The 24,162-nt window shown below is 46.1% G+C and overlaps 2 protein-coding genes across 2 annotated transcripts in view; one reads left to right on the forward strand and one right to left on the reverse strand.

The window, feature by feature from the left end:
- Window positions 1-12,729, reverse strand: part of ANTXR1 (ANTXR cell adhesion molecule 1) — a 91,139-nt gene extending 78,410 nt beyond the window's left edge. Inside the window, exon 1 of the mRNA XM_068113089.2 lies at window positions 12,394-12,729. Coding sequence (XP_067969190.2) covers window positions 12,394-12,551 — 158 coding nt within the window. The 5' untranslated portion in view covers window positions 12,552-12,729. The remainder of the gene's footprint in view (window positions 1-12,393) is intronic.
- TMA16 (translation machinery associated 16 homolog) overlaps window positions 1-24,162 on the forward strand; it is a 437,797-nt gene that overhangs the window by 171,702 nt on the left and 241,933 nt on the right. The gene's annotated exons all lie outside the window — the stretch shown is intronic.

The raw sequence follows: 24,162 nt of genomic DNA on the forward strand, positions 1-24,162 counted from the left end.
AGACACATGAAAGCCTCTTGGAGTTTGCAAAAAAAATCACCAAAAGGACTCTCAGACTGTGAAAAACAAGATTCTGTGGTCTGATGAAACCAAGATTTAACTGTTTGGCTTCCGTCTGGCCACTCTGCCATAAAGCCCAGATCGGTGGAGTGTTGCAGTGATGGTTGTCCTTCTGGAAATTTCTCCCATCTCCACACAGGATCTCTGGAGCTCAGCCAGAATGACCATCGGGTTCTTGGTCACCTCTCTTACCAAGCCCTTCTCCCCCGATTGCTCAGTTTGGCCGGGCGGCCAGCTCTAGGAAGAGTCCTGGTTGTTCCAAACTTCTTCCATTTAAGAATTAAGGAGGCTACTGTGCTCTTGGGAACCTTCAATGCAGCAGAATTTTTTTTGTAAACTTCCCCAGATCTGTGCCTCGACACAATCCTGTCTCTGAGCTCTGCACGCAGTTCCTTCGACCTCCTGGCTTGGTTTTTGCTCTGATATGCATTGTCAGCTGTGAGACCTCATATAGACAGGTGTGTGCCTTTCCAAATCATGTCCAATCAATTGAATTTACCACAGGTGGAGTCCAATCAAGGTGCAGAAACATCTCAAAGATGATCAAGAGAAATGGAGGCACCTGAGCTAAATTTCAAGTGTCATAGCAAAGGGTCTGAATACTTTGTGAATGCACTACATATATATATATATATATATATATATATATATATATATATATATATATATATATATAATATATATATATATATATATACACACAGTATATATATATACACACACACATCATTCATTTTCTTTCTTTCTTTCTTTCTTTCTTTTTTTTTTTCTCTCTCTCTCTCTCTCTCTCTCTCTCTCTCTCTCTCTCTCTCTCTCTCTCTCTCTCTCTCTCTATATATATATATATATATATATATATTTATATATATATATATATATATATATATATATTATTTTTATATATATATATATATATATATATATATATATATATATATATATATATATATATATATATATATATATATATATACATATATATGTTCCTTATGCATGGCCACATCTTTTAAGTTGCAAACTCCAAAGTAAGAGTACAAATACAACTTTTTGTGTATGTGGGGGGGGGGGGGGGGGGGGATGTAGGCTATGCGGCCGTGGCCTCCCACTGGAATGTGGGGGTGGGGGAGGGGTGTAAATTCTCTAGGTAAATAAATTCTCGATGTAAATGTGTACAGTGTAGCGCTACCTGGTAGTGGTGGCAGCGGGTATTACAACACCTGTTTCACTTCAGCAATGCTGAGGTTAAAGTTGTCCTCCTTCCATTCTCCTCCCCCCCCCCCCCTCCCAAAATGGAGGGGCCTGTTAAAGCCCCCACCAAATATATATACACTACCGGTCAAAAGTTTTAGAACACCTCAATTTTTCCAGTTTTTATTGAAATTTAAGCAATTCAAGTCCAGTGAATAACCTGAAATAGTACAGAGGTAAGCAGTAAACTGCTCGAGATTTTAAAAAAAGTTTAGCTTAGCAAAAGCGGGAAAATAATGTAAATTGCACAGTTATATTGTTAAAAAAGGCCTTCAGGTAACAAGTAATGGGTTAACAACTTACAGCTGTTCTGCAGCAATGTAAGTAAATTAAGCCTTGACCGTTGATGCAAACAATTCCGACAGGTGTCCCAACCTCTGCTGATTACTTGATTACGAACCCCCTGTCTGTATCAAAGCAGTATTGGAACAGACTGTTATTACACCCTCTGAAGCATTATTTGGACAATATTGCACTGCAGGAAGTAGTATATTGGAAACTGGAGGAAACTATGACAGGAAGAGGTCTGGCAGACCCAAAGCCACAACAGAATCAGAAGACAAGTTTCTGAGAGTCAACAGCATGCGTGATAGGTGGCTCACAGGACAACAGCTTCAAGCACATCTTAACACTGGTCGAAGTAAACAAGTCTCAGTTTCAACTGTGAAGAGAAGACTTCGAGCTGCAGGTTTGACAGGTCGAGTGGCAGTAAGAAAGCCATTGCAAAGATGGCAAAATAAGAAAAAGAGGCTTGCCTGGGCCATGACGCCCCGCCAGTGGACTACTGGAGACTGGAAGAAGGTCTTATGGACCTATGAATCAAAATTTGAAATCTTTGGTTCATCACGCAGGGTTTTTGTACGCTGTCGAGTAGGCGAAAGGATGGTTCCTCAGTGTATGACACGAACTGTCAAACATGGAGGAGGAAGCGTAATGGTCTGGGGCTCTTTTGCTGGATCCAGAATCAGCGACTTGCACAGAGTGACTGGCACCCTGAACCAAAAGGGCCACCACAGCATTTTGCAGCGCCATGCAATACCCTCTGTTATACGCCTAGTTGGTCAGCGGTTCATCCTACAGCAAGATAATGACCCTAAACACACCTCCAGGCTATGTCAAGACTACCTTCGAGGAAAAGAACAAGACGGTAGGCTTTAAATCATGGAATGGCCAGCACAGTCTCCAGACTTAAACCCCATTGAGCTGGTTTGGGATGAACTGGACAGAAGGGTGAAAGCAAAGCAACCTACAAGTGCAACACATTTGTGGGAACTGCTGCAACAGTGTTGGGAAGAACTCCCGAACAATATTTCATTTCCATTGTAGAAAGAATGCCACGAGTGTGTTCGGCGGTTATATCTGCAAAAGGTGGCTACTTTGCCGATTCAAAATTTTAAATTAAATTTTGTTGAACAAAATGATTCTATGATTTCTTTTTTTATCTCCAATTGTTTATTTGTTCTATGCTTAATTTCAGAGTACATTGAGACATTAAACTGCGTAAATTTCATTAAAACTGGAAAAATTGAGGCGTTCTAAAACTTTGGACCGGTAGTGTATATACATGCATACAAAGTATTTCTTTCACCTCCACCACCTCCACCCCCCCCCTCCTCTTCCTCCTCCTCACATCACCCTCTCATCACCATCTCCCCCATCATCATCATCACCATCTCCACCCCTCCCACCATCTTCCATCATCTTCCCCTCCCATTCCCATCACCCATTCCTCCCTCCTCCTCCTCCTCCTCCAATCACCCTCTCCTCCATTCACCCTCCCTACCCCCTCTCCTTCCCTTCACTGCCCTCACCCTCCTCCTCGGGATAGGGTCAATCCATGTATTGCTTACCGACTGCAGGGATGAGGGCTAAAAGGAAAAATAAATAAATGAGAAAAGACAGAGATCTCTGAAGAATTACCATAAACTGTGTTACGGTTTGTGACCTTTTTCTTCTTCCTTCCCCCCACACCCCCTGTGAGTTAGACCAAGTGGTTTGGTCCATGTGTATAAAGCCTATGATTGGCTATGGGGTAGGGGAGAGTAGGAATTAATGGATAGTCTCTCGGGAGAGGATGGGGAGGGGGCTTTCAAATCTGTCGGTAAAGCTCGGAAGAGAGAGAGGCGAGGCCAGGTGTCCTCTGACGAGGTGTCTCCAGTTGGGAAGCCCAAGCATAGGGCTTCCCTCTCCAAGGCCTCTGGTAATCCCGTTGATTCCCTCGACAAGTTTGTGGTCATTGTGGCGGCCGTTGAGAGGCCTAATCGTGTGGGTCCGTCTAACCCCATAAAGTTAGCAGAGCTTATAAAGAAAGAGTTCGGGGAAGTAGTGTCTGCGAAAGTGCATCGGTCGGGTGACTTGCTCATTGAGTGCAAGTCAGCCGGGCAAAGGGACAAGGTGTTGAAAGCAACTCAGTTTGGTGAGGTCTGTGTTTCGTGTCAAATCCCGAAGTACATGAGAGAATGTCGTGGTGTCATCTATGGGGTGGATTCATCCATAGAAATTGAAGAGATTAAGAGTTACTTGGCCTCCAGTGGAGTGACTGATGCTCGCCGTCTTACCACATTCAGGGATGGAGAGAAGGTGAACACCTTATCAGTCTTGTTGTCCTTCAGTGGTTCTTGCCTTCCATCAAAGGTAGTGCTCGGCTATTTGGCCTTCTCGGTAAGAGATTACATACCGGCTCCTCTTAGATGCTACAAGTGTCAGAGGTTTGGGCATACGGCCTCAGCTTGTCGGGGCAAGGTTCACTGCAGCAGATGCAATGGCGATCATGAGCGTAGTGCTTGCCCGAGTGAGCAAATGCATTGTGGGAATTGTGGTGGGGCACACAGCTCTGCTTACCGACGCTGCCCGGATTTTCAAAAAGCAGCGCTTATTCAGCAGGTAAAGGTAAAGGAAAAATTAACTTACACTGAAGCCGCTTCGAAAGTTTCTGGGACTAAATCTGCCTCATTTGCAGGTTTGCGTAACTCTAATCCCATTGGCTCGGTGAAAGTCGCTACTAAAACTGTAGGAGTCCAGACTGAAACTGAGCGAGTCGAGTGTCGATCAGAGAGAGCCAAATCTGAGTCAGATTTAAATATCTCTAAAGACACGTTTATTGCGTTTATTTCCGAATCTATCAACTGCTCTGCAGTAGCGCCCAGTCGAACGGACAAAATCCGTGCTGTGTCGGTTGCCGCGGCCAAGCATCTGGGTTGGGAGGAATTTTCCATTGGTCAGATCCACGCTCTGTTGGGGCACAAGAGGAACGGGTCGAAGTCTAGGCCTCAGAAAGATCCCCCCGCTCTTGAGGACTGAGGCTCCTTCAATGGAATGCGAAAGGTTTACCTGCTCACGGTTCAGAGTTTATTAAATTTTTAAGTGATCTCATAGTAAAACCAGATATAATATGTATCCAAGAAACTTGGTTAAAGAGCCACATTTCATATAGGATTCCAAATTATTTGTCAATTCGCAGGGATAGAGCTAGGGGCAGTGGGGGGGGGGGGGGATGTGGGGTTTTTGTGAGGTCAGGAGTTCCTCATAGGGTTATAGATTGTCATGTGGAGTTGGAGTGTAATGTGGTTTCATTTCCTAGCCCTAGTGAGACCTTCTCAGTGGTTAACTTTTATAATCCGTGTCTCTCTTTGAATGTTCTTGCGCTTAAAGAGGTTTTATGCAAGTGCGAAGGGTCAATCTTTTGGTGCGGTGACTTCAATAGCCACAACACTCTATGGGGCTCTAAGCTCACAGACAGTAATGGGTCTTGTGTGGAGAAGGTGATGGACGACCTTGACTTAGTAATACTGAATGATGGTAGTGGAACTTTCATAAATCCCGGCTCTGGTCGGTCTTCCCCTCTTGACCTCATGATAGTCTCTGCCTTGCTTGCAGCAAGGTGTGAATGGAGGGTTCTTCCAGACAGTCTGGGTAGTGACCACCTCCCGGTGGTCACTCACCTCAAATTGGAGAGAGATCTGGAGGGGTTGGATAGGCCTCCCTCTTGGAGTCTTTCCAGGGCTAATTGGGGAAAGTTTTCCAGATGTTGCTCCGAGGTGGTCAAGCCCGAATTATTTAACGAGAATCCTGATATCTTCAGTAATAGTTTAGTCAAAGGAGTTTATCGCAGTGCTCTCGAGTCTATCCCTACTTGTAAAGGTCAGATCGGTCAGAGAATGAAAGTCCCCTGGTGGAATGGGATTGCGCGAGGGCCATTAAGGCCAGAAAGTCTTCCTTTAAAAAAGTTAGGAAATCCTTGCTGCTTCAAGATGCTATCGAGTTCAAGAGAAGAAGAGCTCAAGCTCAGCGGGTAATTAAACGTGCCAAGTCAGAGTCTTGGCGAGCATTTTGTGCGTCTATTAATCCGGACGCCTCCATTAGTTCTGTTTGGTGTAGGGTTAGAAGTATGTATGGTAGGAATGGTGGAGGGTGGTCGATAGCTTGGCTGGTCAGCAATAATGCCCCTGTTTATTCGAGCCAGGAGAAGGCCTCTGCTTTAGTGTCCTTCTTTTCAGATCAGTCAGGTGATGATCCTGTCGATTCAGAGACAGGTGAGGCCAAGCGTCAGTTTGTCTCCCCGCACAAAGACATTCTCTGTGATGGGAGCCCGGATAACTCCCCGCTTAACATGGATTTCTCTCTGGGTGAATTAAAGCATGTCATTTCCAAGTCCAAGAATAGTGCTCCTGGCCCTGATTCGCTCACTCACTCGATGTTCAAGCACATGGACGATAGTGTCTTGGAAGTGTATCAGGCGTTTATCAATAAGGTCTGGACATCAGGAAGGCTCCCTTGTGCGTGGAAGCATTCCATTAATCATTCCTGTTCTAAAGCCTGGTAAGGATCCTACAGATCCATCCTCTTACCGCCCAATAGCTCTTATTTCTGTTGTTAGCAAACCTATGGAGAACATGGTGAATGAACGCCTGATATTTTATTTAGAAAAGAATAATCTGCTCAATAGATATCAGAGTGGATTCAGGAGGGGTCGGTCCTCTTCAGATCAAATAGTCTCTCTGGCGAATGACATTAGGAAGGCTTTCATCGTCCGCGAGTCGGTGCTGGGGGTTTTCCTTGATATTCAGAAGGCCTATGATTCTGTCTGGAGGGACGGTCTTCTGTTTAAGATTCACCAGTTAGGCATCAGGGGCAGACTTTTCTGGTGGGTCCGTGATTTCCTGTCTGACAGATATTTTCAAGTGCGTGTTGGTGCTGCGCTGTCCTCCGTGTTTCTCACTAAAAAGGGTATTCCTCAGGGTAGTTGTATTAGTCCCACCCTTTTCAACATAATGATAAATGATGTTGCCTCTCTTCCAGGGGTGCGGGGCAATTTGTCTTTGTTTGCCGATGATATAGCTATCTGGGTTTGGGGCAGGAACTGTGCGTTCATCTCCAAGCGCCTTCAGGCTGATGTTGTCAGTATTGAGCAGTGGGCTACAAAATGGGGTTTTGCCATCTCTGGGCCAAAGTCTAAGCTCGGAATCTTTACCCTCAAGAGAAAGGTTGAGGACGTCAGATTAACAGTCAATGGCACGGCTCTAAAAGTCTCTCCGGTGGTCCCCTTTTTGGGGGTGATCTTTGATAAGGGCTTAACCTGGAATGCCCATTGTGCCAAACTTGTAGCTAAGTGCTCGAAGGGTCTCAACCTTCTCCGTTGTATCTCGGGTACTTCTTGGGGTGCCCACCAGGATAGCCTCCTTATCTTGTACAGAGCTCTAATACGTTCGCACTTTGATTACGGGTGTCAAGCCTTTTGGGACATGTCCCTGTCCATCCGGAGGAGGTTGGAAGGAGTTCAGTCCAAAGCTCTCCGCATATGTCTTGGTGCCTTTAAAAGCTCTCCAGTGAGCATTCTCCTGGTTGAAGCAGGTGAGCTGCCTTTGTCACTTCGATGGGAAGTGTCTATTCTCAAATACTGGTCCAAATGCATTTCCTTCGGGGTAAATCATCCTGGCAGTTCTCTGTTCCTGGATTGCTGGGAGTATCATGGTCTCGGTAATCTCCGTCGGCTTCCCCCTTTTGGTCTCAAGTGTGTTAGGGCGGTTAAAGGGTTGGGGTTGGACCTCCCCCCGGTTAACACAGCCAATAAAGTGTCCCTATGGCCGCCTTGGACCCTTGTGGTTCCAAGAATTCACTTGGATTTACAGAGTATGACAGACAGGGACAATCCCGTCGTGACAAGTAACATGGCTGTTGAATTCATTCACAAGTTTTGGAGTCAATCTCTCCATGCTTATACAGATGGCTCCAAAGATCCGGGTCTTGGCCGTACTGCGGCTGCCTTCTGCATCCCTGATGTGAAGGTGACCAAGGCTTTCAGGCTTTCAGACCACCTGTCGGTATTTTCGGCAGAACTTTATGCAATTGTTTTGGCTCTTGAATGGATTATAGACTTTTATCCCCTCAGCGCGGTCATATTTTCCGACTCTCTCTCAGCACTGATAGCACTTAGGTCGTTCCAGCCTGGCAGTAGGAACGAACTGGTTCTGGAGGTAATTCATCTCGTAAGTTTGGCCCATTGGAGGGGCACGGTCGTCGATCTATGTTGGGTCCCAGCCCATGTGGGCATTGCAGGCAATGAAGTGTGTTTATGTGATCAGGCGGCCAAACGCGCCCTCAATCTGGATTTCGAAACCCCGGTTCCGCTAGGCCAGGCAGACCTCTCTAATTTAATTAAACAGAAAATTTATGTTATATGGCAAAGTCAGTGGGACTCCTCCCCCAAGGGGAGGTGGTGTCACAAGGTGCATCCATCGATCGTGTCCTTGGGGTCGTCTCCCCGGCTCCCTCGCAGGGAGCAGTCTGTCTTATCTCGACTTAGAATTGGACATTGTTTTCTCAATTTTTATCTTCACAGGATCGGGTGCCATCCCTCGGGGTGGTGTGATCGGTGTCAGGTTCCCGAAGATCTGGACCATGTTTTTTCCTTTTGTCCGCGTTATAATAATGCTAGATCTCGTCTTCAGCTTTCTGTCCGCGGAATGGGGATCACGTGGTCAGGTCTGCCAGAAGCCTTTTGCTGGCTGGATCTGAACCATCCTGGGTTTTGTAGATCAGTTTTAAAGTTCATCAAAGAGACGGGGTTAGCAGTGTGAGTCTCTAGTTTTTCTAGTGTTAACCTCCTGGTTTGGTTTGTTTGGATGTTAGGGTGCGTGGTGTACATAGAGCCTCGCGGCTCTGAAAGTGCCATTAAACCTCAAAAAAAGAAGAAAGGGGCAGGGGAGTGGCCAGGAAGGTGATTCAGAGGAGTGAGTGGCCATTTTTGGAGGAGGGCTTATGGCAGAGTGCTTTCTTGGGGGTTGGGGAGTGTCCAGCTGCAATCTCCCTACCTGAAGGGTGACGTTGATCGAACTCTTGCTGCCTACCACTGGGGCCTGCCTTGGGGCCTACTGGTGGACTTGACTACTCCTACCCTTTTTTGCTGGGCCTGCACTGGGGCCTGCCTTGGGGCCTACTCGTGGGCTTGCCTACTCCTACCCTCTTGTGCTGGGCCTGCGTTGGGGCCTACTCGTGGACTTGCCTACTCCTACCCTCTTGTGCTGGGCCTGCACTGGGGCCTACCACTGGGGCCTGCCTTGGGGCCTACTCGTGGAATTGCCTACTCCTACCCTCTTGTGCTGGGCCTGCACTGGGGCCTACCACTGGGGCCTGCCTTGGGGCCTACTCGTGGACTTGCCTACTCCTTCCCTCTTGTGCTGGGCCTGCACTGGGGCCTACCACTGGGGCCTGCCTTGGGGCCTACTCGTGGACTTGCCTACTCCTACCCTCTTGTGCTGGGCCTGCACTGGGGCCTACCTTGGGGCCTACTCGTGGGCTTGCCTACTCCTACCCTGTGCTGGGCCTGCACTGGGGCCTACCACTGGGGCCTGCGTTGGGGCCTACTCATGGACTTGCCTACTCCTACCCTCTAGTGCTGGGCCTGCACTGGGGCCTACCACTGGGGCCTGCCTTGGGGCCTACTCGTGGAATTGCCTACTCGTACCCTCTTGTGCTGGGCCTGCACTGGGGCCTACCACTGGGGCCTGCCTTGGGGCCTACTCGTGGACTTGCCTACTCCTTCCCTCTTGTACTGGGCCTGCGCTGGGGCCTACCACTGGGGCCTACTTTTGGGCCTGCCGTGGGTCCTACTACGGGGCCTGCCCTGGGGCCTACTTTTGGGCCTACTGTTGGGCCTGCCCTGGGGCCTACTTTTGGGCCTACTGTTGGGCCTGCCGTGGGGCCTACTACGGGGCCTGCCGTGGGGCCTACTACGGGGCCTGCCCTGGGGCCTATTATTGGACCTGCCTACTCTTGGACCAGCCTACACTTGGACCTGCCTACTCTTGGACCGGCCTACTCTGGGACCGGCCTACTATTGGACCGGCCTACTCTTGGACCGGCCTACTCTTGGACCGGCCTACTCTTGGACCGGCCTACTCTTGGACCGGCCTACTCTTGGACCGGCCTACTCTTGGACCGGCCTACTATTGGACTGGCCTATTCGGGTTTTTCCCTCTTTTCTCCCTTCTTGGTTTTATGTGTGGGAAGAGATTTTCGTGTGATAATCCATAAATAAAGACAGTGTGATTGAAGGCTTGGCTTGGTGTGCTTCAGGCCGTAACAACTGCTTGCAAAAAGTGGTAGTGTTTAATGGTCACTGATTTCACAGGTTCACATAGTACCAGTTGTGGACAACAATGTTGTTCTTTTGCAAAACACCTTTTCTGAATAAAAAATAAACAAACAAACAAGAAGACGTCATGCAGAGCATGATACTTGCAAAAGCCACCCCTCCCAAAATAAAACGTTGCCATGGATACATCAAATTTTCTATTTTATCAAGATTAAAATTGATGAAATCTCGAGGCAATCAGATTAAAACTGATGATTTTCCACATAAGATTTGAGTTTTTATGATTATGATTTTGAGTTTGAGCTTGAGTTCACCTTTGACGTTTTGACCTCAAAAATAGTTGGTTTCCCAATTCAGTGATGCACTATGCAATTGCTGTTTAATTTTCAAGTTAATAGGATGAAAATTGAGGATTTTTCAGATGAAAATTGATTTTAGATGTTTGACCTTGCATTGACCTTTGACCTCAAAAATAGTTGATTTCCCAATTCAGTGCGGCATTGTGCAATTGATATTTAATTTTCAAGTCAATCTGATGAAAATTGATGATTTTGGAAAGTTTGACCTTGAATTGACCTTTTGACCTCAACAATAGTTGGTTTCCCTATTTACTGACTCAATCTGCAAATGCTGTTCAATTATCAAGTCAATCGGATGAAAAATGGCAATTTTAGAAAATTGACCTCAAGATTATCTTTGACCTTTGACCTCAAAATCAATAGGCTTCTTCCTTATGACCATGTGGTGAAGTTTCGTGAAGATCGGTTTAAAATTGTGACCTGTGGGCGATTGACAGGCAAACAGACAAACATGACAGAATAACACACAAGACCAACCAATGTACTTGAAAAATCTTCGATTTTGCAAGTAATAAGGAAAAACCGAACATTGCTTCAGGCAAAACACTAAATTGGTGATCAGACAAAAAAAAAATTAGGTCAATATTTGTCAAAGAACTACTCATGAACCTTGGACCTAACTCGTTTAAAGACCAAAATTATGTGTTCTAGGATAACAAATGCATTCAACCCCTGGTACAATAACGTACACCAACTAACGTCGCCAGATGGGGCGCCCAGTTTAACGTTTATCCGAGGGACGCACAAACATTGATGAATGACCCTGAATGACCCTGCCTGTGAAACTTAAACACTGTAGTCTGGGATGACAGCTTACAGCTAGGCCGGCATTCAAACCCAGGCTAGACAGCTTAGAGGCGAGTGTAGGCCATCCTGTAAGCCCAGAAACAAAGCTAGAAATAAGTTGTAAAAACAAGCAAAGAGAGAAGGAGAAAAAGGATAAAGAAGACAAGAACCGAGGCCAAGAGAGATCAAACATAACTCCATTACCCTTCTTCCACCTTCTCTTACATCCTCCTTTCTCTCTCAATTCCCCTGAATATCATCAGCATAAGTGGATTAACCAATCACCAAGAAGAAGTGAGGAAGGTAGGAGAAGAATCTGGTAAGGGGAATGTGGAGGTGGAAGTAAAATGACGTTTTTAACACCTCCGGTTGAGCTCAAAGTACACATGGAACTTATGCCTCGTCTTCAACTATCAAATGATCAAGTCGTGCAGAGAGAGAAACACAAGAGGTTCAGGGGGAGATGGAATGGGAATTAAAGACCATTTATAGAGTACACCAGGGAGTGGGTGTGATCAAAAATCCACGATGCTGGCATACCTGTTCATATACAATTTGGACCAAATCAGACAAAGATATCCGTTGGTAGAAACGTTGACTTTTTAAAAGATGTTGTTCTGTTTCAGACTTGTGCAACATTCTGAATAACTCGAGAGATTGATGACTGCTTGAATAAAGTTGTGTTTGCTCGACCAAAGCTTGAGTTTCAAGGCTTTTTGTTAAAAAGGAAAATCTGCTGAATAAGGATAATCTCACATTTCAATATGTCTGCTTATCTCAGACACATAGATGACAATCCATGACTCGGAGATAACAAAGTCGCGTTCCTCTCAAGGGAAACACCAGACAGAGGGATAGGGTGGAAACCCAACCCAGGTCAAGGGGACAGGAAACTCTCAAGGGACATCTGTTGCTGGACGTGAGCACAAAGAATCGACGCGGTGTGATCCGGTGCGTATCAAGAGCAGCTCTTCTCAGTTGGTGATGATTGAAGCCGGATGAGGCCTTCCGAGCTTCAAATGGGAATGCCTTGAAGATGTGGTCTTCAGTTTTGCACACAAAGAACCAGGTCTGCAGCTGAAACTACTGGTGGAATCTTCACCATCAGTGGGAATTGCCACGTCCTACTTGTTCAACACACATTTTTTTTTTTTTTACTGCTGCTTTATGAATGTGAAGCAACAAATGCAAGACCAGAACAGGTGCCAGTACCAGTAAAGGTAAGCAATGGTCATTGTGAAAAAGGATTTCCTCCTCACCACAGGAGAGCAGTCACCGTGAGCGGATACGACACTAAAAAGATGCGAGGAGAGAAAGACAAAGAGCAATGAGGTGAGTGGAGCTCACTTGTCGAGCACGAGGTACAGGTCGAAGATTCCTTCACACCGAGAAGCTCCGTAGGGTCCAGTGACGGCCCCCGGGGAGACCGCACGGTGACAGCAGCCCGGTTGGAGAATCGCGCCGAGCAGGGCGCACCCCAGAGCGACGTGCAGCCCGCTGGCCATGACTCCGCAGCACCGGCCCCAAAGGCCGAGTCTTCTTGTGTACGGCACGACCGCGATTTGTTCCGGATCACACAAGCGGGTCGGCTTCGCACACAGTACGAGCTGTGCATGGGGCGGCCGTGCACCCTCCGAGAGAGGCTGTGGGGAGAAACTCTCCGTCCCTCTTCCACTCGCTCTTTCCTGTGCTCTCCTCCCCTCAAGCCCCTCCTAACTCCCTGACCCTTCCCTTCATCTTGTGTTTTGTCCCAATAAGCCTTTGGTTTGCTCTTTTAAAATGTTCTATCCAGAAGCTGGCAAGCCCTGTCATTCAGAGAATGTGGTACTTGATATCACAGTAGCATTGTCGCATAATGAGGATCTGATAAACTGAACCCAAAAACTGTTAGTCACCTGAAAATGCACTACCAACATCGAAACCAAACGACTTAAGATCTGCTTTAGTAAGAGCATCACAATGTCATTGGCAAGTCATAAAATGCATCATATTAATGAATCATTGTTTCAGGTATTCATCTCACAAAGATATCTGAATATTTTATCATTTGTACACCAATAAGGGAGAAAGGGGCTAAGCAGTATGGCCTAGAGGTATGCAAACTCCTCTCAGCTGTGAAGCCTGGGTTTGAACATTGTCCGAGCTATAAACTGTCCTCCTGGTGTTTCGCAGGCAGGGCAAGGAATCCTTCAAATTGACGTTAAGCGTGGCCTCCTGTTTACTGGCATTAGTTTGTGGCCATTAAAGATCCCAAGATGCCCTACGAAAGGAGTGGGTGAGCTATCGCCAGCACCCTGAACAATTCCCAAATCCCTGCCCTAAATACTGCTGAGAAGGAAATGGCAAACCACCCAGTATAACCTGCACCAATGAACTACTTTGGCAGCACCAACCCTCTGTAAAGAGTAGGATACACATATACATCTCTTCTAAATGGATTGTCTAAAGTTCAAATGTTTTTATACCAGTTTTCAAAGGCAACAGAGAAGTGTTTTTGCAATGTGAATATCAATTGGCTTGAATCAACTGCAAAATAATGTGTTGAGTAAATGTATTTTAATCATTTAAAAATGATTTTATTCTCAAATATTAATTTGCATTACCCTTGCATTTCCTCGCTGCGTGATGCAATATTTTATCTCCATGTTGTAACCAGACCCCCTAGTGGATATTTCTGAGGACAAGTCATCGTTAGGACTGTTCTGTGTAGACTACCTTTGTTTGCCTTGTTCTGGAGATTAGAAGTTGATGTACCATCAAGCTATACAAAATGAAACTGGCAATCTTTTTGAAATAGTAAAAAAAAAGTTAAGAGTTCTACACTGCCGTCTCCAATGCAGAATGATTAAGGGCAACACTTCATTGGTCAGAGCCTTAGAATGTGAGGAGTACAGACACCAAGATGTACTGGAACAAGGAATCTCAAGATAACTGGTGAGACTAACCCACAATGAAGATCATACATACATCGATGTAAATGCTGCTCTGCAGTTTTTTGGGTTTTTTTGTATGCAGGATCGAGGCTCGTGCAAGAGCTAATATCAATCACACAAAAAAACAGACACACAAAACATATAATAAAGGGAGCGGGAGACAAGATGGGGAGAGATAGGGAAGCACACAAGTACAAAAGCAGAGAACAGGGACATCGGAAGATCTGTGGGAGGGAGAAGGCTTGGGGGGAGGAGGCATGGGAAGGCGGGGGGGTGAGGGGGGGGGGCAGGTAGTGATATTCTTTTTTGGCAGTGAATTAATACCAGGTGGGTTGAATTAACACCAAGATGGATACAGAAGAAAAGTATCAGGAGGGGCAATTGGAACTTTGGAAGGACAAAGGAATGGGGTGGGTGAGGTGGGGGAGGTTGCCGAGGATAGAAAATATAATGGTTTTGGATTGGGGACAATCTGAGATGGTGGTGAACAGCTGTCCTGAAAACCTGGAGGGAAGAATGACATTGAAGAGATTATGGAAGTTGGTTTGACAGGTGGGACAAAAGAGAAACAAGATAGTTTCATCAAAAGGGGGTTGATGGTGGACTGTGTGTGTCCTGCAGAAACCTCGGGAGGAGGAAGAGGCGACAAAGCACGGAAAGAGCAGAGAGTGCAAGACCAGAAAGAGGACTGCAGATGACAGACTACGAACCTGTCTGTGATGTCGAAGTGCTAAGCCCATAGACTCAGCTTCGTCACGGGAGATTCCAATAATCTTAAAGACCTTAGTTTCCTTGGCGACAAGCTGAACAAGATGTGAGGCAGGGCAGCCAAGCCAGAGGGGAGAGCAGTATTCCACCAAGCTGCGAATAAAAGCTTTGTATGTGGTGAAGAGCTGAGAAGTGCCCAGAAAGGAATTCGCACGATGGAAGATGCCCAGTCGTCGACCGCCTTTGGAGGCCAGCTTTGAACTGTGTTTTTCCCAGGAAAGATCATGGCAGATAGTGAGACCCAAAATCTTGAGTGACAGAACTTCCTCGAGAGGATTGTTAGGAAAGTAGATGGGAGGGTTTTCCAGACGGTCTTTTCGGAGAGACAAAGTGAGAGTGTGAGATTTGTCAGGATTGAAAGACATGTTCCATTTTTTTGACCAGTTCGTGATGTTATCCAGGTCTGCAGAGAGTGAAGAGGCTGCTGCCTCCCAATCTGAGGGTTGAGATATGGAGCGGCAGAGAGTGGAGTCATCAGCAAAGAGATAGAGAGGATTTTCCAGAGAGTCGGAGAGATCATTAATGAAGACCAGAAAAAGCACAGGGCCTAGAACACTGCCCTGAGGAACTCCAGCCTGGACAGGAAGGGGAGATGAAAGAATTCCATTCAGGGCCACAAGTTCACTGCGACCGGAGGGGAAGTCTGCAAGCCATGCGTGGAGGTTTCCTTGGATACCATCAGAGGAGAGTTTGGTGAGCAGGGCGGAGTGTTGGATCGTATCGAAGGCATGAGATATGTCAAGGAAGACAGCTCTGATTACCTGTTTTGCGTTGAGGACCTCCATCCATTGTTGAGACAGCAGAAGCAGCATGTCCAGAGTAGAATGGCTTGGTATGAATCCAAATTGATGATCAGAGAACAAGCCATTGGAGAAGAGAAAGGATTTGATATCAGAAGCGATAATGGATTCCATGACCTTGCTGATGATTGGGAGCAGGCTGATTGGTCTGAAGTTGCAAGGATCTGTTTTTGCATCTTTTTTGTGTAGAGCGGTAATGCTGGCTGATTTCCAAGCGGATGGCAGATGACCTCGAGCAAAAGAGAGGGTGAAGAGAACAGAAAGAGGGTCAGATGGAGCTGATGCCTTCTGATCCAGTTGCAGAATCAGAGTTGAGGTATGACAGAAACTTCTCCCCCTTGTCAGGAGAGAAGGACACAGAGTCCAGTTGCAGCTGGGTTTGACTGGGCAAAGTGGGCACAGAGAGAGACGGGTTTGGGACACAAGATTTCGAGGCAAACACAGAGTTTAGGCATTTGGCTTTTACACGTGCGGTGTCAGCTGTGTAGCCTTTTGGGTTAAGGGGGGTGGGGTGGGGGGGGGGGGGGAGGATGGAAGGGGATGAAACACCAGAAACAAATTTGACCAGACGCCACCAGGATTTGGAGGAGGGAGACAGGTTGGAGAGTTCATTCTTGAGAGTGGAGAGATAGTGTTTCCTGGCTCTCCTGAGGGTAGACATACACTTGTTCTGAGCTTTGTGAAAAGAACTGAGATTGCCTTCAGTTGGATTAGCCTTCCATGAGGCGAAGTCAAGTTGTTTCAGGGCAACTGCCTCACTGCAAAATTCAATGTACCATGGACGGGAAGAAGGGTATGACAACTGAAAACGAGATGGGATAAATCTGTGCTTGAGAGAGAGAACAATTTTCCTCGGAATTCTTCCAAAGTAGAGTTGATGTCAGAGGCAGTAGAGATGGCGGACCAGTCCAGATGATTGATGGCTGCTTGAAGACCGTGCCAGTTGGCCTGAGTGAAATGCCAGACTCGTCGACGCTGAGGAGGCTCTCTGAGAATGGTCAGAGAGATGTCCACTTTAACAAGCACATGATCAGATGAGCCGATTGGAGCAGAAGAAGAGCAGCAGACATTTTCAGGGAAGTTAGTCATAACCAAGTCCAGAAGAGAAGATGCTCCGTTGACTGAGATCCGGGTCGGGAAATTGACAGATTGTGTCAGTCCCAGTGAGTCGCAGAAGTCCTTTGCTGAAGAGCCATGGCTGGTGAGAGAGGTACCCACACCCAGCCAACTGGCATGGTGACAATTGAAATCACCACATATGAGGAAGAGAGAGTTGGGATGGGTAGATAGAAGTTGGTCCATACTATCAGACAGCAAGATGTAGATGGAGTCATCACTGTTTGGTGGACGGTACAACACACATATGAACAAAAGGTGGGAGTGAAGGGGAAGCCGTAGCCAAAGGTATTCCTGGGGGTGAGGTGGAGAGAGGGCAGTGCAGGGCGAGTGAGGAAGAGAGTTTTTTTTTAAAGATAGCAACCCCACCTCCAGGACGAGGCTCAGGTCTATCATACCGGAGGAGGGAGTAACATGGGAGAGATACCAAGGAATCAGAGACATCATGAAGGAGGAAAGTTTCTGTTAAGCAGATCACGTCTGGTTTGTCAGAAGCAACCTGTATGGAGAGATCACTCAAGTTTGAGCGAAGGCCCCGGATGTTTGAGGTCCATACCGTTAATGAAGAGGAAGGGGGAGCATCGGGTATAGAACAGGGGGGGGCGGGAGGGGTAGGGTAAGATATGGAAGAGGAGGAAGAGGTAGGGAGAGCTGTTGAAGGTGTGTCAGAGATTTCAGAATAGCTTGGAGAAAGGGAAGAATGGGGCGGACAAAAGGTTTGATGGTGATTGGGTGAGGCACAGTGAGGTATTATTTGAGGAGGGGGAAGAGCGAGGCAGAAGGTTGGGGAAGATGAAGGTGAAAGATGGAAGGGGGAAGAAGCGGGGAGGACGCTTTGAGGAGGAGGGGTGAGAGGGGAGTCTAGGAGGGGAGGAGCGAGGGAGAGTCTCGGAGGGGAGGGGTGTGGGGGGAGTTTAGGAGGGAAGGGGCAAGGGGGGAGATTTGAAAGGGATGGGTGATGGAAAAGATTTCGAGGGGAGGGGCAAGGGGGAAGATTTGAAAGGGATGGGTGATCGGGAAGATTTGGAAGGGAGGGGCAAGGGGGAATATTTGAAAGATGGGTTATGAGGAAGATTTGGAGGGGAGGGGCAAGGGGGTAGATTTGGAGGGGAGGGGTGATGGGGAAGTTTTGGAGGGGAGGGGTGATGGGGAAGTTTTGGAGGGAAGGGGTGATGGGGAAGATTTGGAGGGGAGGGGTGAGATTGGATTTTGAAAAGTGTACGATTAATGCGAAACGAACATTTATTGCAAAATGAGTTTCTTGAGATCTTCGAGTCAAAAATACGTTTGAGGACGCTGAAGGAGGGGTGGAGTGCAGGAGAGTTTCGGGAATGTAGAAAAAAGGAACTGTAAGAGATGGAATTTTTTTTTGGAATGAATAGATTTGGTGAGCAAGTCGAAAGCATCCTTTTATAGAAGAAGAAGAAGAAGAAGAAAAAGGTGTTATAATATACGACTGGGTTGTTATAATATACTATATGGTTGCTGGGTTTTCTTTCTTGTTTGCTCTGTTTGCTGTTTTGAGTCTATGACATACAGATCTAACAGAAGCTGTTATTTCTTCACTGATCTCTTGCCTGTAAATACATGACAGATGTCTTTCCATCGTGCCCATTTCAAAGATTTGTTGTAAACATGGGCACTATGGTACCAAAGGTCAGAGTGTCCAAAATGGGGACTGACATCAGATGTAGAGAGGCCCTAGCAGATTATTCCTTCCCTACATATCACTAAGCCAGGTGTATTATTCATCATTCGTTAATCCAATCGTAATATGATATTTGTCCTGAGATGACTTTGGTTTCCCAAAGCTCAGAATCTACAAAATCGATACTTCTGTGAGAATTGATCCTCTGAGAGCTTTGTCCACCGTCCAGTGGATGTCAGAAGACTGATGACAGTATAGCTAAGAGGTAGTGCACTCGTTCTTGCTTTTGAGATGTTTTGTCTGCATTTGATTCCTGGCCTAACTATATAAAGTCATTCTGGTGATTCACAAGCAAGACATTGCATCAAAAATATGCTGTCCTTCAAAGGGGATGCTAAACCAGCTGTACAATCTACAATTCACTGGTGGACATTGAGCATTCCACAGTCAAAGGTAGTTTGTCATTTTGTGGTGTTACCTTCACCTAATTCCTTATCTGATCTACGGGGAGAATAGTAGCAGCTGCACAGCTGCATCTCCAGCATGATGCAGACCTGTAGCTATAGTTACTGCCGATGTATGAATGACCCACTTTACCACCAACTTAAATGTAGACTGACCATCACTCCTATTTGAAGGGTGGTGTGCTCCGAGATACCCAGTTTCAGCACTCATCAGAATGAGCGTTTTTAGTTGAATTGATCTGATCACGATTGAACCCAGGAGTGATAGCTGAATGGTGAGAATGTTAGTGACCGAGTTATCAAGCTTCCCTAACCTACCAAAATCATAATATGCTCTCTTTGTCTTTGTGAGTATTGCCTGCCCATGTGTCGAGTTTGTATAATTGTGAACATCATCAAGATACATTGCATAATAGTCAGAAAACAGATTTATTGTTCAGTTTGTGATGTCCTGCCATAGAGGAAGTAGATACAGAATTCCAATGAGGAATGGTAATCGGCTGTCATAGAGTAAGCACACCGATCAATATGATTGCCACCACAAAAGTGTGTGTGTGTGTGTGTGTGTGTGTGTGTGTGTGTGTGTGTGTGTGTGTGTGTGTGTGTGTGTCAACACCAGCACAGCTAGACTGTTTAAGTCTTTTAAAGAACAATGGTAGAAAGCTCATACACAACTTAATCCACTAAGTGCTCATCTTTGGAGCACCACGAGTGCCTTAGGTTCACTGCTAGAATGAAGGGTTAGAAGAATTTGGAAGTTGGCCAGGGTACTGGCCCATAATGGCCATCCTTACAGAAACCTCTGTGGAATCTTTAATATCCACCAGTGAAGACAGGACCCCAACCTAACATGTGAAAGATGGCTCATTGATGCACCAACTGGCAATCAAAACGCCACAGTGATCGGTTATAGTCGGGTCGGGAATCCAACCCAGGCGAGAGAGTTCAAAGGTGAGTGAACTACCTATCGGTGCTGTCTTGTCAGCCTTCTGTTCTCAAAACAACAGTGGGGAATGTCATCAGGAAGTAAAGACTGGTAGATCAATAAGACTTCAATTGGGAAGATAATTATGTTATGGATTGATTGATGAAACAGGTGTGACCCTTTAATGACATCAAAACTCAATTATACAAGGGAAGACTTTGGTAAAAATCATTGATGTAAAGCAAGCAAACAAATCTAGCGAGGCAAGCCTTGCATTCAAATGAATACAACAGAATAATAGCTGCACACAAACCAATCATAGGTGTAATCAATGTACCATGATACAAGTCATGGTGAAGCAGAAAGCTTTTCCTGGGCCTTGCAATGTGGTAACAGGTTTTATGCAGCAAGGAAACATATTGTTACGGTCCGCGGTTAAGGATGCTATGTTTGCCGAGCGGAGGCACCTAACAAGCGGAGCGGAGGCCGAGCGGAGGCCGAGCCGAGTTTGCCGAGCGGAGGCCGAGCGGAGGCGGAAACCTAACAGTTTCCCCGATTCACCCGAACGTTGGCCGTATCGCGCCACAGATATTCAATATGGAAAACTCTAAAGTGACCGAATGTAAAGAGGAAGAAGAAGACGTACAGAAGAGTAACGGGATTTATTATTTACACACACAAGCAAAAGGAGCAGTCACGGTTATGCACAGGGAACATGGAAAAAGCAGGTGACACAGTGAAAATTACCAGCTTATACAAACTTAATTAAATACCCAGGACACAACAAACAGAAACGGACTCACATGGGGAATTACAGAGTGGATTGGCTGGAAGGAGGTGTGTGGCTGGAGGGGGAGGACGGCACGGAGCTGGCTGGAGCTTGATCCTGCACGGGACGTCGGGCTGGACCTCGACGGCCGCTGATGCCACCGATCCTGTCGTGTGCGCGGGATCACGGGTCGGAGCTGCTTGGTGGAGCCGACGCGCTGGTGGGGGGTCTGGCGTGACGGGTTCTCTCCTCACTCTTTCCTGGTCCAACCACTCTTCACTACCGACAACAACGCAACCAACGCAACCACTCAATGCAACCACTGACCACCACTGACGACCAACTCTGACCAAAAACCACACAACTCAGCTCTTCGCAACTTCTTGCGCGCGCGCCTTTATAGCGCCTCCGGCGATTAAGCCGCCGGCTTTTCGGACACGCCCATCGGTGTTCTCACCTCGGCCCTGGTTGGTCGCGCGACCCTCTGGCTCCGCCCTTGATGACGACGGGCGGGCACGCCTTTCTTCCCCGACCCGAGCACATGTTCAATGGTGGTTTTGGGGCGAAAACAACCCACAGCTGTAACAAACTGGCAAACTGCCCAGTGCAGTTGGCAATGGAGACTTGGAGGGGATGTAGCTGGAAATTGAGGCTTGGCAATGGAAGTTTTGGGAGTGGGAATGGGGAATGAAAGGAATCTATCTATTTCACTTGGTGCAATGGAGTGTCATTTTAATGGGAGACAAAGCCTTAATCTAATACACAGAAAATGGAAATAAACTACTGAACAAGGGTATTATAGTGTCCTTCAATGTATGCTTTATGGAATGAACTACCGGAACGCCCTTTGACCTTTATACACACTGGAGCAAGGAGGGCTCAGACTAAACAATAATTCATAACAATTTACAATACAATACAACACAATCAAAAAAACACAATCCTCATTTCCGCAACAATATAAATAGATGCACATTGTTCAAGTCTGGTGGTATTGTCTGTGGATGTGCTGGAATGCCAATAACATGAACAAAATTCCAAAGAACTATAAAGCACATGACAACACCATCAATTATTGCATACAATTGAACTTACAACGGCACAAACAATAGCAGAATAAGTTGGAATTAAGACACGCTCGGATTATAGTGTAGTGAGACCCTAAACGATATTAAATAGCTACATGCCAGGGATAATTATACAAACGCAGGCCACACGCCAAATACTGCACCTTGGCAAGTCCAGACGGCTTCAGAACAGGTGAATCCCATATTAAGGCAGTTCAGGTATGCGACCATTGCATGCTTTCTTATAAACGTGCACTGTGTAAGCTGCTACAAGTACACCCACAAATCTTGCCTGGATTTGATCTCTTCTTACCAATCTTTTCAAAATAATTCTTACACCTCTCAACCTCAATCCTCATGCCTTCATCCCCTTCCAGACCCATGTCCCCTTCCAGACATCCCCTCCCAGACCCATTTTACACACACGGGCCCCAGTGCTATAATTCCTTGAATTTGGTCTGCTCATCTTGTTAAAATTTCCATGGGCCAGGACAATGAGTGGGCATCTCGGTTGATGGGAAACCTGTCCACCAATTTCCATCTTTCGAGATACTCAATAGTGAGGCATTTTTCCCGCTCGAGCCAGCAGTTCAAATAAAAATAACACAATGGACCCGTTTTCTTGCAAAAACAAGAATGACCGCACTGTGGTCACAAACTGTGACAAAATCTGTTGATGGGCCAATTGGGAAACATGCATTTAAAACACTATTAAAAGATAAACAGCACGATTGGGAAACACATTTAATGTGCTATTAAAAGATTAACTCGACACCTCTTATCCATGTCACCCTCTGCACAGTTATATCAGAACGAGCTGATTTGTCACATGGTCACGGAGTGCTTAACGCCATATGGGGCCGTTGAAAAATTATATGACATTATTTTTGGAATTAGCTTGATTTTGTAACGTAACGATTGATCACCGTATGCTTGACATGGCTGACCCACCATGCGTTCTGGTGAGCTTCATTAAACCTTACTATTATTTGACATACAATTAGATTTTTCGGGGTCCCTCATTGTGAATAACACTCGACCCAAACCAAGCCAATGGAAATCTGATGCAACAAACCCGGTCAATTTATAATCAGCAGAGGCCTACAGGCTTACTGTGTCAGGCCCACAAGAAAACCAAGATAGCAGCCATATCATTTAGTCTCGGTGCTATGGTGGATGGAGTCAAGCGAAATATGTGGGTGTGGTCTGGAAGCTGTCCAACCAATGGGTGCACATTTCAAAAATCGACCTCCAACAAGAACCCCAACAACAACAATGCGAAGCTCTGATAGACCTGCGACATGTCACAGGTAAAAAGCACCCCACATGGCCATTAGTTATTTACAACTCACTTGCCTATACAAAAACAAACAGCATATATATTATATATATATATATATATATATATATATATATATATATATATATATATATATATATATATATATATATATATATATATATATATATATATATATATATATATATATACAGGGTGATTCAAAATTAGCGCCCGCACCCGATTTCTGTTTTTTCTGGGATGTCATGTTGTTAATAATTGTCTTGCAGATTATTAATTTTCTTTATTTTTATTTTTTATTTTTTTTATGCAGCATATGAGCATTTTTATGAGCGACTGGGTTGCGGCCGCTTTACGCTCTTATTACGGATACCGACGACAGCATGGCGGTTCCATCACGACAGCATGGCGGTTCCATCACGACAGCATGGCGGATTTTTTTCGAGTGCGACTGAGCGCGCCGTTTTTAAACATTAAAAAAAATATTTTGCCCCTTTGCGGCTCTTGCCGACTGCAGCCGACCTGGGGAGGATAACCACGACTACAGGCGACCGTCCATTATGGTTTCATTACGATTGTCGGTGGGTGGTGGCGATTTTTCCAGTCGCCAGTAGTCGCCGACAAATCCGCCTATGTGTGACTTAGGCATTACATTCCACACTTACTGCATGCCCTTCATGATGGAGATGACGACCGGCATCTTCAATTTTGCGAACAGTTCTTAGCTAAACTTGACGAAGAGGACACAATGCTAGACAACATCTGGTGGTCAGATGAGGCATGTTTTAAGCCCAACGGCACAATTAACAGACACAATTGTGTCTACTGGGCTGTGGAGAACCCAAGAGTGACAGTTGAGAAGGAAGTAAATTTACCTGACGTGACAGTTTGGGCAGCCATATCTCCATTAGGGATAATTGGACCCTTTTTCTTTGAGGGATCTGTCACTGCAGAAATTTACCTGGATATGCTGCAAACCTTCATTTGGCCCAGGGTACAAGATCAGGACTGTTATTTCCAGCAAGATGGAGCTCCACCTCATTATGGACGTCATGTTCGTCAGTGGTTTGATGAAAACTTTACCGGAAAGTGGATCGGCCTCCACGGTCCGATTGAGTGGCCGGCACGCTCCCCAGACCTTACACCTCCAGATTTCTTTCTTTGGGGGCTCATGAAAGACCTTGTTTATCGTGAAAAGCCTCGTACCATTCAGGAATTGAAGGCTCAAATCACTGCAAAGTTTGAGGAAATTGATATCGAAATCTGCAAGCGTGTGTGCCACTCTGTGCCTGCTTGGCTGCAATTGTGCATCGATCACGAGGGAGG

This window comes from Myxine glutinosa, chromosome 4 (genome assembly GCF_964187855.1).
Source record: "Myxine glutinosa chromosome 4, kmMyxGlut1.1, whole genome shotgun sequence".
Lineage (NCBI taxonomy): Eukaryota > Metazoa > Chordata > Myxini > Myxiniformes > Myxinidae > Myxine > Myxine glutinosa.